The sequence below is a fragment of the Primulina eburnea genome, chromosome 10, assembly GCF_022965805.1.
Source record: "Primulina eburnea isolate SZY01 chromosome 10, ASM2296580v1, whole genome shotgun sequence".
NCBI lineage: Eukaryota > Viridiplantae > Streptophyta > Magnoliopsida > Lamiales > Gesneriaceae > Primulina > Primulina eburnea.
In genome coordinates this window covers 37,955,738-37,972,421 of record NC_133110.1, presented here as the reverse complement: position 1 = coordinate 37,972,421, position 16,684 = coordinate 37,955,738, and the positions used below count along the sequence as shown (strand labels likewise).

The window sequence follows — 16,684 nt, the reverse complement described above, 5'->3', positions numbered from 1 at the left end:
GAGAAATAATTATAATAAATCTCAATTATCTTAATCGCTCTCATGTCATGAGATCTTGACAAATGCCGCAACTCATATGAAGTTGTAGTGCTGTGGGTTCTGGCATTAACAACAACAAGTACATTTGTCTGTATGGAACCAAGGAACGTTGAATGGAATCACGATTGACATGACAAATCAATACAAAATATCAAAACAAAAAAACCAACAGTTTTTACTTCATTCAACTCTCAGACTCTAATGGAATCACCAGTTCCAGCGGCACTTCGGCGCCATCCTTGGAGCCAGACCGTCCAGGTGCAGGGACGGCCCAAAACGTTTTGGTCTTGCTAATGGGGCGGCTTTTTTCCAGTTGAACTAAGTCCCCAACTTGGAACTGGTTCAACGGGTCATGGGCCTGGAATGTCTTCTTCTTCCTCACCCGGCGCTTGTACTTTGGGTGTGGGGCTAAACGCAAAACCTCCACGGCCACAGTCTTGTCGCTGGCGTTGCACACGACTTTCCCTTGCATCGTCCTCATGGCTCTGATTAGAGGCAGCGCGGCGGCGGACGGCTGAACGTATGGCGGCGAGCTGGAGTTTCTGCCGAGTTGGGTGGTTGCGGCGGCGGCCCCATGGAGGAACGGAGTGGCGAGGGTGAGGGATTTGATTTGGAGAAGCGGTGGAGAGATGAGAGACATTTGTATTAAGGTGAGTTATCGGATAAGACGATGTGCCAGTTTGTATATAAAAACTGTGAAATGAAATTTTGATGACAAAGTAAGACATGCTAATTTTTTTTTTCTTTTTTAACAAGAAACAAGCTTTCCATTACTCAATATAACAAAATAACATCGTCCAATAACCGATCTTCTAGAAATGATGGTGGCACATGTCAAATAGATGGATTTAAATGTAAACAACATTTTCTAGCTAGTATATGAGCTAACTCATTTGCCTGTCTTCGAATCAAAGAAATAGAAAATTGACTCTCCCAGGTTATCAGCTCTCTACATCTTCCAATTATATCTCCAAACTCTGAAAAGTCATCTGCATACATTTTAATTGCATCACCGACACTTTTAAAATCAGTTTCGAAGATGACTCTATGTGTAACGTCTACTAGTTTTAAAAGTGCGAAATTTTTTTTTATATATATCTCGCATTTTCGAAATAATATTTAAAAATGATCTTAAATATTTGACAGTAAAAATAGCGTAGTTTAAAATAACCAAACTCGTCCAAAACCATACGTAAACGTAAACGTGTAAAAATCATAAAATCATCATCTTAATAAAATGTTCATCTCCTCTCAATTGCATAAATCGTAATGCGGAAAACATGTGGTCCTCGGGTTGTGTCACCGCACCAGGTCTGCCTACTCAGAGTTCGGCACCTCCAGTCTCCTCGACATTTAGCTCACCTGCATCACACACGGCTAGTGAGTCTAAAGACTCAACACACATGTACCAGGAATAACAAGTACATATACATAGCACACAACAGTGAAAAATATCATACTCAACATATCTTTCATGAACTTAAAAGCATAACGTAAACATGTTGTGTAAAATCATGTAATTTCAAAGAATGTCATCTCATGTCATCATATACGTAAACGTGTCGTATCCTTTCAAAACATGATAATAATCATAGCATGTATCATCGTACCAACATATACGTGTTAAAGCATGTCAACTCATGTCATCATATACGTAAACATTTCCTTTTTAATTGAATTCAGTTCATTAGTTGTGACTTTCGTATCAGCTCTATCGTATCAGCTCTATCGATGGATCCATCTACATGTAACTGTGGTACCCGGCGGCGAGGGACATCAGCGACAGCATTATCCGTCCACTGAGCCCGGGCCTCAGCTCATCATATCTCATATCATCGTATACATATACCTCGTCAGTCACAACCAAATCCCATCCTTCAAAAATAGCATCATAATCATCACTTAATAAAAACATGTATATACGTAACTTTTCCTTTAAACCAAGCATGCAATGTATTTATCGTAATTCCATAAAATTCATGAACGTGATGCACAAACATTTAAAAACATGATAAAATGTGCTCAGGGCGCTGCCAGGACCAAAACCTCACCCCGGGTGCAAAATGACCATTTTGCCCCTAAGAACCCAAAAATTATCGTTTCACCCCTGAACCTCTAAAATTGACCTGAAGCTTACCAAACTCCTTAAAATGTCCCAAAACATATTTAAAAGTATCCTTAGATGTAAACTCGAGCCCATTTCAAAACTTAATCGATTTATTTTAAAACTTGGACCGGAGTCCCGGTTTTAACCCGAATCGAACCGAAACTTAACCAAATTTTTCCCAACTTTTTACCACCCCTTATAAACACTTAAAAGGCCCTAAAACCACTAATCCATCCCCCTTCGACCTTCGAACAAGACCCTGAACAGCTGCTGGAAATTCCTGCGAGCCATCGCCCAACTCTAGCCGTGACCCTAGCATGCTTCTAACTACTTCATGCTTAAACCAACTCGAACCAGACCCGAACCAGGCCCTAGACTCGACCCTTAGACCTAACTTAAGACCATGGTTAAGCCCTTTTTAACTCAGAACCATCACCTAAGCCCTAACAAAATCAGAATCATGACAGCAGCTACAGGAGACTCAAATTGTTCAGCTTTCATGTATCTGGTTGTACAGCATTCTCCAGCCAACCAAGCCATGAACCACCTTAATTAGGCTCATCCTAGGACCATTAGAGACTGCCTAAATCATATCCAAGAGCCCCAACCCAGCCCTAGCCGAAACCATAAGATCAAACACCTACAGCCCTTACATGCACCCCAATTCTGTGCAGCTGTAGTTTTTTTAGTTCCAGCCTTCTTTACAGCAAACCAGCTCGTGAACCACCACACCAAGACTCATCCTAGGACCCTAAGACATGCCCCAAACCGTAGCCAAGAGCCCTGGACCAGCCATACGCTAAACAAAAAGATCCAACACCTACAGCCCCTACATGAACCTCAATTCTGTGCAGCTATATTTTTCTAGTTCCAGCAACCTAGCTGCCACTCCAGGCCATGAACCATCCTAACAAGACTCATCCTAAAACCCTTAAACAACTAAAAGCCACACCCCCTTGCACATGAAATCATAGAAACGTGAGTTATCATTAAAAGGATGCATGATATGCAACAAAAACCGAAAATCCTTCATGTTCTAGATTGGACCGAGAATCCTTAACACAAAATACACACATATCAGCAATATATGACATGAGTGATGCAGAAATAATGGAGTAGGGCGTGCCTTATGATGAATAAACGCAAGAGGAATGAAGAGAGGAACGCCGGATAGCCTTTGATGCATGAACCAACAAACAACCGTGGCTTTAAATTGGTGTCTCCCATTATTTTTCTGAAACTAAGGGTCCTAAATTTTTAATGGGGTGTCGGTTGTTGTATAATATAGATGTAGGGTAGTTCTAATATAATAATTGAATTATTAATTCGTAGATAATAGACTTTAATTGTTTAATTAGAAGAAAAAAAAATATTTAAGCCCAATAAACTTAAAAATAAACCCATTTAATCCAAACACACTCCTGAAAAATATTTCGTGTTGGAAAGTTTTTGAAAATATTAACCGAACCCTCAAAAAGTCCCTCGAATCGATAAAATTTGCGTATCTTAAAAACATAAAATCATGCGGTTAAAATACCCCAAAAATCCCATTTTAAAAAAAATCACTTAGAAACACCTTATATTAATTAATAAAAATAAATCATGTAATTAAAATAATTTTCTTGAAAATTCTCCGGTCCGGTCCCCATTCCTCGTTCAAATGTGAAATGCATCTAGAATCCCTAATACATGAACTTTAAGAATTTCATTAAATAATTGCTACCATGTATGAATTATGCATAAAAGGCATAAAATAATTAAACATATAATTTAAAATAAAATCCTAGATTGCATGCATTCAGATTACGTGAATTAAATTACTGGACCTTACACTATGTAAGCTCATTTGCGTAACCCAGTTAATAGCTTCTAAAAGTCCCATAGCTTCTCCTTCTTGGATACTCGGCAAACCTTCTTTGAAGGCAGTTCTAGCGGCCACAAACTGCCCTTTATCATCGCGAATAACCATGCCAAAGCCTATTACTCTCTGATCCTTAAAGAAGGCTACATCAACATTGCACTTTACAAACGTTGGTGGTGGTAATTTCCAGTGAACTTTGTCGTTCCCATTGTGGACACCATTTTGAGGATGCTGGTTTTGAGCATTAAATCGGGATCGTGCTTTAGCTTCAATCCACTCACATAGAAATGAATAGCCAGAGGTAGTAGCTTGAGCAGAAGGTAGGATAGAATCATTCCACAATTTATTATTCCTCTGTTTCCATACACTCCACAATATCATAGCAATCTTACCCACTATATTTTCATTTGACACAGAGAGTACTTTGAACACAAAATCTGAGAAACTTTCAGAAGTATTTGAGAATGTATCCATCAAGTTTAGAATACCAGCATGTGCCCTACATTCTCGGACATATTTACACGCTATAAAAGTATGCCAAGTATGTTCTATATCCTGATCACATATAACACATGATAGAGGAACAGAAATACCTCGTGAATTTAGTTTACTTCGAGTCGGGAGACACTCTCTGCTAATTTTTTAAACTCCAAAAATTGAGTAATCAAACGGTGAAATGAATTTGTTTTGAATATTTATAAATTTAACCAAAAAAACCCAGTAAGTTTAATTTAAAATTTTAAACTAATGGATTAATAACATCAAACAATGCTACTTCAAGGGTCAATGTTGATACTAAAAAATATACTAATTTAAAGGTAAATTAGTGAAGAATCCCTCGGTTGATGTTTGAATTAAAATTCAATACTCAACAACATTTTTTTTAGAATCAGTACTTGACAAAAATATTATTTTAGTTTAACTCCTTACAAACACAAATTTATATTTTGTTTTTTTATTATTTGAATAAATATATTATTTTATCCAAAAAATGAGTACCAGTCTCTTCTCGATCTAAAATATAATTTTTAAAAAATATTGTTTCTCAATTATCATAGAATAAGATAATACTTATTTCGACATACAAAGTACTTATAATAGTGTGATTTTGTTCTTTGAATACTCCAAATATATATAAAAAAAATAATATATTTTTGAGTAATTACCACAAATTCTGTCATTGTTGTTCTTTTAATAAAAAAAAGCATTAGGATTACTTACCATGTCATTTTATTTATATAAAAAAAACATAGTTTATCATTCATCAGAAAATAAGATTAAGTATTAATTTTGACCTACAAAGTACTTAATTTAGAGTTCCAGATGCTTGATTTGGCTCTTTGAACACTCCAAGTGTGCAAGAAAATACTGGATCTTAGAGAGATCACCATAAATTCTGTAACGGTTGGTTTTTTCATTGAAAATATGTTAAGATGACTTATTCATGTCGTCTGATTTCTTAAAAAAAACAGTTTCTCACTAACCATGGAATTAAAAAACGTACTTATTTTGACATATAAAGTACCTATTTGGGGTTACAAATCTTTGATTTGGTTACTTGAATACTTAAAACGTGTAAGAAAATACTTGAGTTTCAAGTAATATTAAGTGATTTTTTATAATATCATTTGTGAAGTTAAAATGTGATACCTAAATTAGTACAAAGAGTATCTAATTAAAGTCTACAGATACATGATTGTATTTCTTAAATACTCATATCCAATTATTTGGGGATACCAAAATAGAGTTTGAATTTATATTGAGTGGAATTGATGATGATATTCGTGAAGTAAAAATGTTGTCCCCTTTAAATAATGCATGATCCAAGTTCACGAATATTTAATTTTACCCTTTAAATATTCAAATTTGATTATTTGAGGATGTCAGTTTGAAGTTATATTTAATTTGATGACATTTGATGATGAGATTTGTGAAATAAAAATGTGGAACTTAAATTAGTACAAATAATACCTAATTCGATCCCACATATACTTGATTTTACCATTTTAAGACTCAATTTTCATTATTTAGGAATATCAAAAAATATAGTTTCAAGTAATATTGAGTGAATTTTTATGTGTCATTTTTGAAGTTAAAATGTGATACCTAAATTGGTACAAATAGTATCTAATTCTAGTATACAAATACTTAATTTTACTCCTTAAATACTAAAATTCAATTAATTTTTTATGTCAAAATATATAGTTTGAATGTAATATTGAGTGACATTTGATAATGATATTCATGAAGTAAAAATGTGATACCTAAATTAATATAAATAATATCTAATTCGAGTCCAGAAATACTTGATTTTACCCGTTAAAAAGTCAAATTTGATTATTTGATAATCCAAAAAATATAGTTTGAAGTTAATATTTTCTATGGTGTTATTCGTGAAGTAAAAAGGTTATATCTGAATTTGTACAAGGGAGACCTAATTCGAATTACAAATAGTTGATTTTACCCCCTAAATACTCATATCTGATTATTTGGAGATGTCAAAATTAAATATATAGTTTTAAGTTAATAATGAGTGACATTTGATAATGACATTCGTGAAATAAAAATATGATACCTAATTTAATAATAATAATAGTAATTAATTCGACTTTATGTATATTATCAAGTGTCCTTTGGTAATGACATCAACAGAAGCTATTAATGTAATGCCCAAGATTTTGATTACTGTAATCCGGAATGATTTGAGATTATTGATTTTGGAACTCATATGGTCATAGATGCATTATGCCGAGACCGAATGGGGCCAAGTAGATGAATTATACAAAATTGGACAGAACTAGTGGCGCCCGAGCGGTAGTTTTTGACCGCCCGAGCGCCAATGTTCAACAGAAATGTGTCTCGGGCAGAAGATGTGGCGCCCGAGTGGTAGAATATTACCGACCGAGCGCCAATGCATGATAAGTCTCGAAATCGGGCAGAACATTCGGCGCCCGAGCTGTACTTTCTTACCGCGCGAGCGCCGATGGGGATTCAAGAAAATAGGACACGTTTCTTCAGCATGCAAGTTGAAGTATAAATATATATACATTAAGTGCATTCTTTCAGAAGAAACGATAAGAATCGAGAAAAGGTTTCTGGAAAAGAGTGAAAAATCCTTACGCCTTTTGTGCGAAATCCGCCCGTCCGATTTTGAATCCGACTTCAGTATTGAGTTCCTATCGACGTAGGCTACAACTGGACGTAAGTTTTGCTACGTTTTGATATGTTCTGAAATTATGGTATTGTCAGAATCTGATATGATTCATATATGATGTTCTTGGTATGTTAGACATCGTATAATTGAAACTGGATTGAGGAACAGATGCCATATGAAATTGTTATGATTTTTAAAATTGAGTTGTTATTGATTATGAGATGTTGGATTGATATCTGATTGATATGATATGGCTGGATATATTGAGATTATGCCGTTATGTTGTTGAAACAGAATTTGATGGAATTCTGTTGATATCCAGTATTGATTTGAACGGGTATTGATAGTATACTCCTTGGGATTGTCATTGCCAGATTGATATTGACAGGTTTTGAGTTCGAGACTTCGACAGAGTCAGAGTATCAGAAAGATAGGTATAAATTAATGTTGAGTTGGGATTGCACAACTCGAGTGAGGTTTGACTCGAGTTTCCCAAATCACATACTTAGTTTATTACATTGATATTTGTAATTGATGAGATTGATGTTTGTAATCTATTGATTTATAGCCACTGCATGTATTGACTACTGAGTCGTTTAGTCAATGGCTGATTCGCCTAGTCACCGGCTGATTCGTCTGGTTATTGGCTGATTCATCTAGTTATTGACTGATTCGTATAAACTTTGGCTGATTCGCTTAATTACTGGCTGATTCGTCTAGTTATTGGCTGATTCGTTTAATTCTGGACTGATTCGTCAATTCTGCGGCTGTTTCGCCCAGACACTGGATATATGAATTATATCGATGCCGTTTAGGGATTGATTCATTCCTATCGACTGAGATTCGATATAATTAGCAATATTCAGACATCGGGATCCCTAGGTTAGAGTTGAGTCGAGTCTGAGACGACGCGTTGTTTGAGTCGAGTTTGAGTCTGAGTATGATTCATTGCTTGATATTGATTTATGTTTTTGATTTGATACATGTTATGAATATTTGTTATTATGATTTTATATATGTTTTTATATGATTGCATATATACATTGTTTATACTGGGATTTATTCTCACCGGAGTTATCCGGCTGTTGTCTTGTTTTTGTATGTGTGCATGACAACAGGTGGACATGTTCAGGGTTGAGAAGATGAAGAGAGATCATGATTAGAGTGGAGGCTCCGGACTTGGATTAGAGATAGGGTTAGACACTTGATATTAGCTGTTAAACCTTAGTTGAATAAATGTATGTGGTACATGACTTGTACTTTTATACTGAGATGTATATTCATTTTATTTCACTACGTTCCGCATTTTTTTTAAAAAAAAAAAATTTAGACCCTGTTTTATAATTGATTAATTAGTCTCAATGATGATTTAGAACCTGATTAGCGTCCGGGTCCCCACAATTAACTTCAAACTATATATTTTTTTTACATTCGTGAATTAAATATGTGTTACCTAAAAAAGTGACATATTACTTATTTGATAATGATATACATGAATTATAAATGTGATAATAAAAAATGTGGCATTAAAAATATTTAATCTGACATCCCCAAATAATCGGATATTAGTATTTATGGGATAAAATCAATTATTTGTAACTCGAATTAGGTATTAATGTAGGTATCATGTTTTTACTTCACGAATGTCATCATCTGTCACTCAATATTAACTTCAAACTATATATTTTGGCATCTTCACATAATTGGATATGAGTATTTAGGGAGTAAAATCATGTATTTGTAGACTCTAAAATAGATACTCTTTGTACCAATTTAGATATCAAATATTAACTTCACAAATGATATCATCAAAAATCACTTAATATTACTTGAAACTCAAGTATTTTGTATTCAAATAGACAAATCAAATATCTGAAACCTCAAAATAGGTACTATATCGGTCAAAATAAGTATTGTTTCTAATTCCATGATGAGTGAGAAACTATATTTTTTTCAAAAATTAGATGATGTGAAGAATATTTTTCAATGAAAAGACCAACAATTACTGAATTATGGTAATCCCTCGAAGATCCAGTATTTTTTTGCACATTTGGAGTATTCAAAGAGCCCAATTAAGTATCTGGAACTCCAAATTAGATGCTTTTGTAGTACAAATAAATACTTAATCTTATTTCGTGATGAGTGATGAACAATGTTTTTTTAAAAAAAATAAAATGACATTAATAAGTCATCATAACACATTTTTCGTAAAGACCAACAATGACTGGATTTGTGGTGATTACTCGAAAATATAGTATTTTCTAATATATTTGGAGTATTGAAAGAACGAGATCAAGTATCTGAAACCCCATAATAGGCACTTTGTAGGTCAAAATAAGTATTTACTCTTATTCATTGATAATTGAGAAACAATATTTTTTTAAAATTATACTTTAGACGGAGAAAGCACTTGTCATTTTTGTGGATAGAATAATATATTTATTTAAATAATAAAAGGGCTAAAATATAAATTTGGATTTGTAGGGAATTTAAACTAAAATAATAGCTTTGTCAGGTACTGATTCTTAAAAAAATTTGGTTAGGTACTGAATTTTAATTCAAACATTGACAGATGATTTTTTTCACAAATTTACCGCTTATTTAATTAATATTTTAATATAAAAAATTGTTGAAATCGATCGATGTAAGATGGATAGGTAAAATAATAGATAAAATAATCTTAAACAAGAGAGTTTTAACTATATATATTTGAGACAAATGTTAAAAAAATCTAACAATTTATATTTGGGAAGGAGAGAATATCAAAATTAAAACCGCAATAATAGATAAAATAATCTTAAATATGAAATTTTTAACTATATATTTGGGACGAATGTAAAAAAAAATCATTTATATTTGAGACAGAGGGAATATCATAATTAAAACCTAGGGATGGCAATGAGCCGGGGCGGGGGCGGGTTTGCCATTCCCATCCCCATCCCCGAATTCCATCCCCACCCCCATCCCCACCCTCATCCCCGTTTTTTCGGGTTCGGGGATCAACTTCTCACCCTCGTCCCCATCCTCATTTCAAAAATATTAATATGTCAAGACGATGATGAATTCAGAGATTTTCTCAAACCAAAAGTTATTATTATCTATTATTATTAGAGATAATATTAATATTAATAATAATAAGATTATTAATATTTTAAAAAATAATATTATTATATTATTAATATTAATAATAATATTATTTTATTATTGATATTATTTTTGGGACGGGTTCGGGGATTTCGGGGATGAGGATAGTAATCCATAGCTGTCCCGAATTTAAAAAAATCTCCGAACCCGAACCCGAATCCGAAAAAATCGGGGATCTCCATTCCCGTTTCAGGTTTTCCCCGCAGGGCCCCAAACCCGTGGGGAAAGTTGCCATCCCTGTTAAAACCGCAAACTGTAATTTATACTAATGCAACTTCATAAATGCTGACCAAATTCTTCGAGACATTTGTTGCTCCATTCACAAAAGAGGCTTATTGCTCAAGTTCTTGATACTGAGAGGTGGCTCTACACTTGCTTTTGTGAGCTCCCAAGCTACCGGGGACGTTCTACCAATCGTTAAAGGTCCTCAACTTCTTCCAAAACCCGGGCTCCGTGGCAGAATCTAAGTCCTAGCTTCACATTTGTGCTTATTTCTTTTACCTTTTATCGTGCTTGATGTATTGTGTTAAAAATCTTTCGTTAGTATGAGAAATACTGAGTTATTTGAAGAATGTTCGTGGAGAAATACAATAAGAGTTATATCCGCTAATACCGGAATAATTAGTGTGTAAGTGATTGAAAAATGGTTCCACCACAAACAATTGACTCATAACTACTACTACTACACGGGGAAGTCATTTAATTTATGGGAAATCCCTGTTTCAATAGAAGCTACATACATACATACATGTATAACTGTGATAATTAACTCTAAGATATGACCATTTTGTATGTACATCCAGGCTTAGGTTCTTGCTAAATTTTCTGCAATGGAATCGAGCTAGTGTCTTGCACGTGGGCTCCTTGAACCGCCTAGATTCTCTAGCCGTTCTATGTAGGAGACTTTCTTGTTTGTGTTTATCGGTTTGCAGAGGTTGTCTGAATCATCATCTCTGGGAATCCTATCGGTAGAATCTTTTCTCGTTTCTGTCTCTCCTTGATCCATATTCCACCCCATGAAATCCGACAGTGTCATTGACGATGGTGCTTCCGATGAATTCAACTTCTCTAATTCTTCCTGAGCATTAGGGAATTTTTCTTGGACTGAGTGATCTTTTAAAGGGCACCTTTCGAGTTCTGCGTCAGGGTTTCTTGCGAGAGAGTCGGCATGCATTACATCGTCTATTCTTGATATCACTGTGAATGCTAGGCTCTCTATGATTCTCGAATAGCTTTCCAAGATTGCATGCCCCACATCCTGAGACATAAAAAAGGTTCGAGTTTAGCTTAAAAATTGAGGATACGATCCCAGAATATAAAAAAAATATTTTATTCTCCAATAAATTGAAATTGTGTACTCTGTTGAATTGGATCTTGCTGATGTCTAAACCAGACTGAGGAATCCCGGGAAATCGATGCTTCAAGATCAGAAGAATAGTCTCCGCTCTATCTTCGAAAAGCTCCCTCTTCTCCATGCTCACAGCTGAACCCCAAGAAGATTTGCTGTCTTTAGCATTCATCTTCCTTTTCCATATCACTACTGATGCCTCAATCTTATTTTTAAGGTCAAGAATCTTGTGTTCTGAGGACAAGTCCAGAGTTGAGAGAAGGCTATTGGGATCAAAGTGTTCGTCTGTGATGCTCTTGTATATCGAATCTCCAAGGCTCGCTCTCCCATTCTGTGGTAATAAAGTCGACAATAGACTGTCAGAGCTCGGAAATGAAAACAATTCTAGCTAGAACATGGGATCAATACTCTATCGAGTTTCATTGTACCTTAGGGAGAGACTCGATGTAACTTTCAGGAATCTCCATTTCAGATAAGACCTGAGCATTGATAGCCATAGCTGCTTTGAGCACTTGGTTCACAGAATCCTTCTGAAACTGCAGCCATTTCCTTGTAACTTCGGACAATCCGTTTGGTGGAACTTTAGGCGTTGGAATCCACCATTTATCTTCTTGTCTAGCTTTATCAGAATCATCATCGTTCTTTGATGTGTAGTAGAACTCATTTTGATCTTTGAAGTTCTCCAGACAATCCTTTTGGCCAAAGATCGGAAAACATATGAGCATTGTCGAATGAAATGAACCCTTTCGACTTTAACCAAAAACCAAGAATAAAAAAAATGACATGTTTCCCTTACAAGGAGCATTGCGTCTAGTTTTCGTAACGCCGGAATGTTCATGTGGAGATCAGTTCTCTGATTCGTCACCATTATCTAACAAAGTACACAAACTCTTGTTAAATATCGATCAAACACGAGCTTTATTAATCTGAAGGAGGAGTAGAGAAGTCGTACCTCCATGTTGGTTCCATCTATGGATTTTTGGTTTGAAGGGACAAATTCAACAATGTGGTCTGTGACAGATAACAGCCAATCAATCTCTTTTCTCCATCTTGCTTTGGTCTCTGCTGCCATTGGCTCTAATCTCTTTTGTTCTCCAAAAGCAGAAGCTGCATTAATAGAGGGCAAAAAAGAGGAAATTTTAACATCTGAAATCGCTAAGCAAACATAACGTTGAAGCTCAAAGAATATGATGTTCTTCAAGTCTTCAAATTCTTTTTCTCAAAACATGATAACAGAACAAAATAAAGAAAGAAACCTAAATGCAAAATGCTTTATATGATGTATTTTTTGGCTATATATAATGAAAAAGCCGATCTACCTGCAAGATTTGTAATAGCATTTGACAGAGCAAGAGCAGATGAAACACCTGTTCCCCCACCAGACATATCCTCTCCCAGAAGCAACTTTGTAAATTTCTCCTTCATAAGTTCCATATCTGAAAATCATACATTCAAATAGGCTTAAAAAAAGCAAAATGAAATGAAAATAACTCAAGAAAATGAAAGATCATTTATTCACCGTTTCTTGCCTGAATGTTGCCTGTCTCTAGCATTAGAATTGGCTGCACTTCCCTCCATTGACAATCTGGACGTGATATTCTCGGTCCTATTAAGAGCACAGCCGATCTTAAGCTGTTGATCCAAAGGCTGATGATCATTCAAAGGAATGGAAGCATGACTTCTTGATGTCACCCTGTCCTGATCAACGGGTGATAATGAATTATCGCTTTCGAGGATCGAACTCCGGGTCTGTCTCCCCTCATTTTCGTGCATTCCTTTGAAATATCCTATCCTGGATTTGTAAATTTCTCGTTCTTCTTCCAGGGCTCGAACCATTTTAAAACTTTCGAGATGATTCGAGACTAGATGGAAGGTATTATACAATGGAAATGGGAGAGAAACTCATATGAGACGAATGGAGAGGGAAAGATATTGACAAGATTATTATTTTTCTCTCCCTTTCCAAGGATTTCTTCAATGGAAAGAAAAGGAAGACGATTTGTTTTGCTGTTGCAGATGAGGGAAATCGAAAACTTCGAGACTATGTTTTGTGTCTGGTTTATAATTAATCTTTCATTACTTTTATTATTCGCCTTGGTTTGTAAACAAAATATGGAATGTTGGAGGAACGTGGGGTGCATGATGTTAGAGAATGAAATAGAGAGATTGTGGAATCAAATTTGTATGGCTGTTAATCATTTTAAATTTAATACAATGCATACTTATGTCTGTATTTCACTTCTTTCTTTTGAGTTGAAGCGCTTTGCTTTTAAGAGAGATAAAATAGGAGCATGAGAAATAAAGAAATAATACAGAAGGTAGGCCGGAAATGAAATAAGGAATGAGGCAGAGTATTGACGACAAAAAGTAACAGTAGATATTATATTGATATTATATTAGTTAAGTAACGAAAGAGTACATCTTTATGAGACGGTTTCACGAATTTTTATTTATGAGATGATTTATATCACAAAATACGATATCTGAAATCGTCTCACATAAATTTTACCTTAACCGAGACGTCAATTAACATGTATGGTGTTGTTATAAGCAGATTTAAATTAAATTTTTTTAAAAAATCAAATAAATAAATTGATGGTATTAAAGAATTTTGGTCAAAGGAGCTGCGCTGATTCCTCGTAACGATTTAGGCCAAATTGGCGAGTTGAGACGCATCGCAGCCGTCCATCTGTCGCACTCGCGCTCCCATTCTCGTTCTCTATAAACAGAGATAAATTTCTCACCTCTGCTTCTCCACCACTCGAAGCCAACCTCACCTTCCGTTGCCGCCGTGTTCATAAAATGGAGGCGATCGGAGTTCTGTTAATGTGTCCAGCGAACAATTACTTGGAGCAAGAGCTGGACAGGCGTTTCAATCTCTTCCGGTATTGGACTCAGCCTCGGCCACGCGATTTCCTGGCACAGAACTCCGATTCCATCCGCGCGGTTGTTGGGAACGCCTCCGCCGGTGCCGACGCGGATCTGATTGACGCGTTGCCGAAGCTGGAGATAGTTTCGAGTTTCAGCGTGGGATTGGATAAGATTGATCTGAACAAGTGCAGGGAAAAGGGGATTAGGGTTACCAACACTCCTGATGTGCTGACGGATGACGTGGCCGATCTGGCGATCGGATTGATGCTGGCGGTCTTGAGGAGAATTTGTGAGTGTGATAAACATGTGAGGGCTGGAGGCTGGAAATTTGGTGACTTCAAGTTGACTACTAGGGTATGCTGGTTTGCCTTTTTAGTTTGAATTTCTTACATGGGGAATCTCTGATATCGATTTTATGGTGATTTAGTGACAACTGAAACAACGGTTCACTGAGTTTTTTGAACTCGTGAGAGGGTAAAGGTTGTCTCTCTCTCTTTTCCTTTAGAAATATTGCTCATCGTATAGCTTATTCGAAGCACAGAGAGAGCACTCTTTAATGGTAAATGCTGTTGATATCATTGTTGGATGAGCATCATGTAATCTTGAAGATTTTATGATTAATGACCAAGTTTCAACCTTTCGTATTTGATATTATCAGTGTATAATCAAAGGTGGATTGAATGGGGTAGACCAATGGGAGCTTCCCCGTTGCCAATCTTAATTTCTTATAATTTTCGCATGCATTAGGTTACTTACTGCCGACTGGAATTTATCTTTTAAATCCAGGGTTGGGTAGGTGAGAAAGAAACACCTAGAAGAGATGGCCCTATATGTTCTTTCCATTTTTCTTCCATCGCCTTCTTTCAGCTAACCATGATCCATCATCAAGGTCTTCAAACTTGCGTTTTCATTGTGGAGCCGTTCATTCTTAGCTCAGTCCCAGGGTAGCTCCATCTATTTGGAGGTGCTTCCCCTCAACCTCCAGAATTAGCTCATACTTATAGACCTGGTAGGCTCAAGACGTTCCATCATTTATTTTGCCTTCCCTGTTTTTCATGTTTAGAGAACTATCCTGCTGTCCCATTCCCATCTCAGTGTATTTATGTAGAAAAATGCTGATGCCTTCTTGTGGTGAACAATTTCAAATTGGCCATTCCTTGGTCCCTGACTGTTACGTTGTCTAGCACTGTCTTCAAATTTCTTTGTTAGGTTCGCTGTATATAATTAGAAAGCGATATTTATCATTCTTTGCACCAGCTCCACTGGACCAGACACCTGGACGGGTAAAGACAATAGGTGGGGTGCACCATTTTGAGAGTGGGAATATGTGCATAAATTTTTGTTAAATACTCATCTTTTGGTATTTGAAGTCGAATGTATGTTTGGTGCTCCAGGACACGACTACGAAGTGGGAGTATTGTTCTTGAATTATTTTGTGTCGTCTCCTTGACTCTTTTTATTCCCCCTTTTTTCTTTCTTGTAGTTCAGTGGCAAGAGAGTGGGCATTATAGGATTGGGCAGAATCGGGTTGGCAATTGCCAAGAGAGCGGAGGCCTTTGATTGCCCCATTAGTTATTACTCAAGATCCAAGAAACCAAATGAAGACTACAAATACTATTCTACTGTTGTTGACTTGGCTTCAAACTGTGACATCCTAGTCGTGGCATGTGCACTGACTTCCGAAACGATTCATGTTGTCAATCGAGAAGTGATGAATGCATTAGGCCCTAAGGGAGTTCTCATCAATATTGCAAGAGGCCCGCATGTTGATGAAGCCGAATTGGTCTCAGCTCTTGTGGAGGGCCGTCTTGGTGGTGCTGGACTTGATGTATTCGAAAAGGAACCCCACGTTCCGGAAGAGCTCTTTGGCCTGAAAAATGTCGTCCTTTTGCCTCATGTAGGGAGTGCCACAGTGGAAACACGGAAGGCCATGGCTGACCTTGTTCTTGGGAATTTGGAAGCTCATTTCGCCAAGAAGCGGCTGTTGACTCAGGTCGTTTGACAATGTTTGTACGGTATGAAAACTGTGAATACATCGAATACTGGAGATCTCTGCATTTGAAATTTGCTCCTGAATTTTGCTAACTATTTCATGTGAAGGGAAGAATTTCTTAAATTTTCTGTGTTGCTCAGCTTATTTAGTTGGCTAAATCATAAATG

The 16,684-nt window shown here is 36.1% G+C and overlaps 4 protein-coding genes across 4 annotated transcripts; 1 reads left to right on the top strand and 3 right to left on the bottom strand.

Annotated features, from left to right (window-relative positions):
- Positions 1-223: 223 nt before the first annotated feature.
- LOC140802923 (small ribosomal subunit protein uS17c-like) lies at positions 224-679 on the bottom strand. The gene has a single exon (XM_073158535.1). It carries the CDS (start codon positions 677-679, stop codon positions 224-226), a length of 456 nt encoding a protein of 151 aa, XP_073014636.1.
- Positions 680-3,944: 3,265 nt separating this feature from the next.
- On the bottom strand, positions 3,945-4,481 carry LOC140802921 (uncharacterized). The gene has a single exon (XM_073158534.1). It carries the CDS (start codon positions 4,479-4,481, stop codon positions 3,945-3,947), a length of 537 nt encoding a protein of 178 aa, XP_073014635.1.
- A 6,511-nt stretch (positions 4,482-10,992) lies between these two features.
- On the bottom strand, positions 10,993-13,738 carry LOC140803481 (rop guanine nucleotide exchange factor 12-like). The gene is made up of 7 exons (XM_073159380.1): positions 13,183-13,738; positions 12,973-13,089; positions 12,606-12,760; positions 12,450-12,524; positions 12,082-12,345; positions 11,664-11,984; positions 10,993-11,563 (listed from the first exon to the last, which is right to left on the bottom strand). The coding sequence occupies exons 1-7, from the start codon at positions 13,487-13,489 to the stop codon at positions 11,147-11,149; spliced, it is 1,656 nt and encodes a 551-aa protein (XP_073015481.1). The 5' UTR covers positions 13,490-13,738; the 3' UTR covers positions 10,993-11,146.
- A 594-nt stretch (positions 13,739-14,332) lies between these two features.
- On the top strand, positions 14,333-16,640 carry LOC140803482 (hydroxyphenylpyruvate reductase-like). The gene is made up of 2 exons (XM_073159381.1): positions 14,333-14,878; positions 16,008-16,640. The coding sequence occupies exons 1-2, from the start codon at positions 14,456-14,458 to the stop codon at positions 16,524-16,526; spliced, it is 942 nt and encodes a 313-aa protein (XP_073015482.1). The 5' UTR covers positions 14,333-14,455; the 3' UTR covers positions 16,527-16,640.
- The last annotated feature ends 44 nt before the right edge of the window (positions 16,641-16,684 follow it).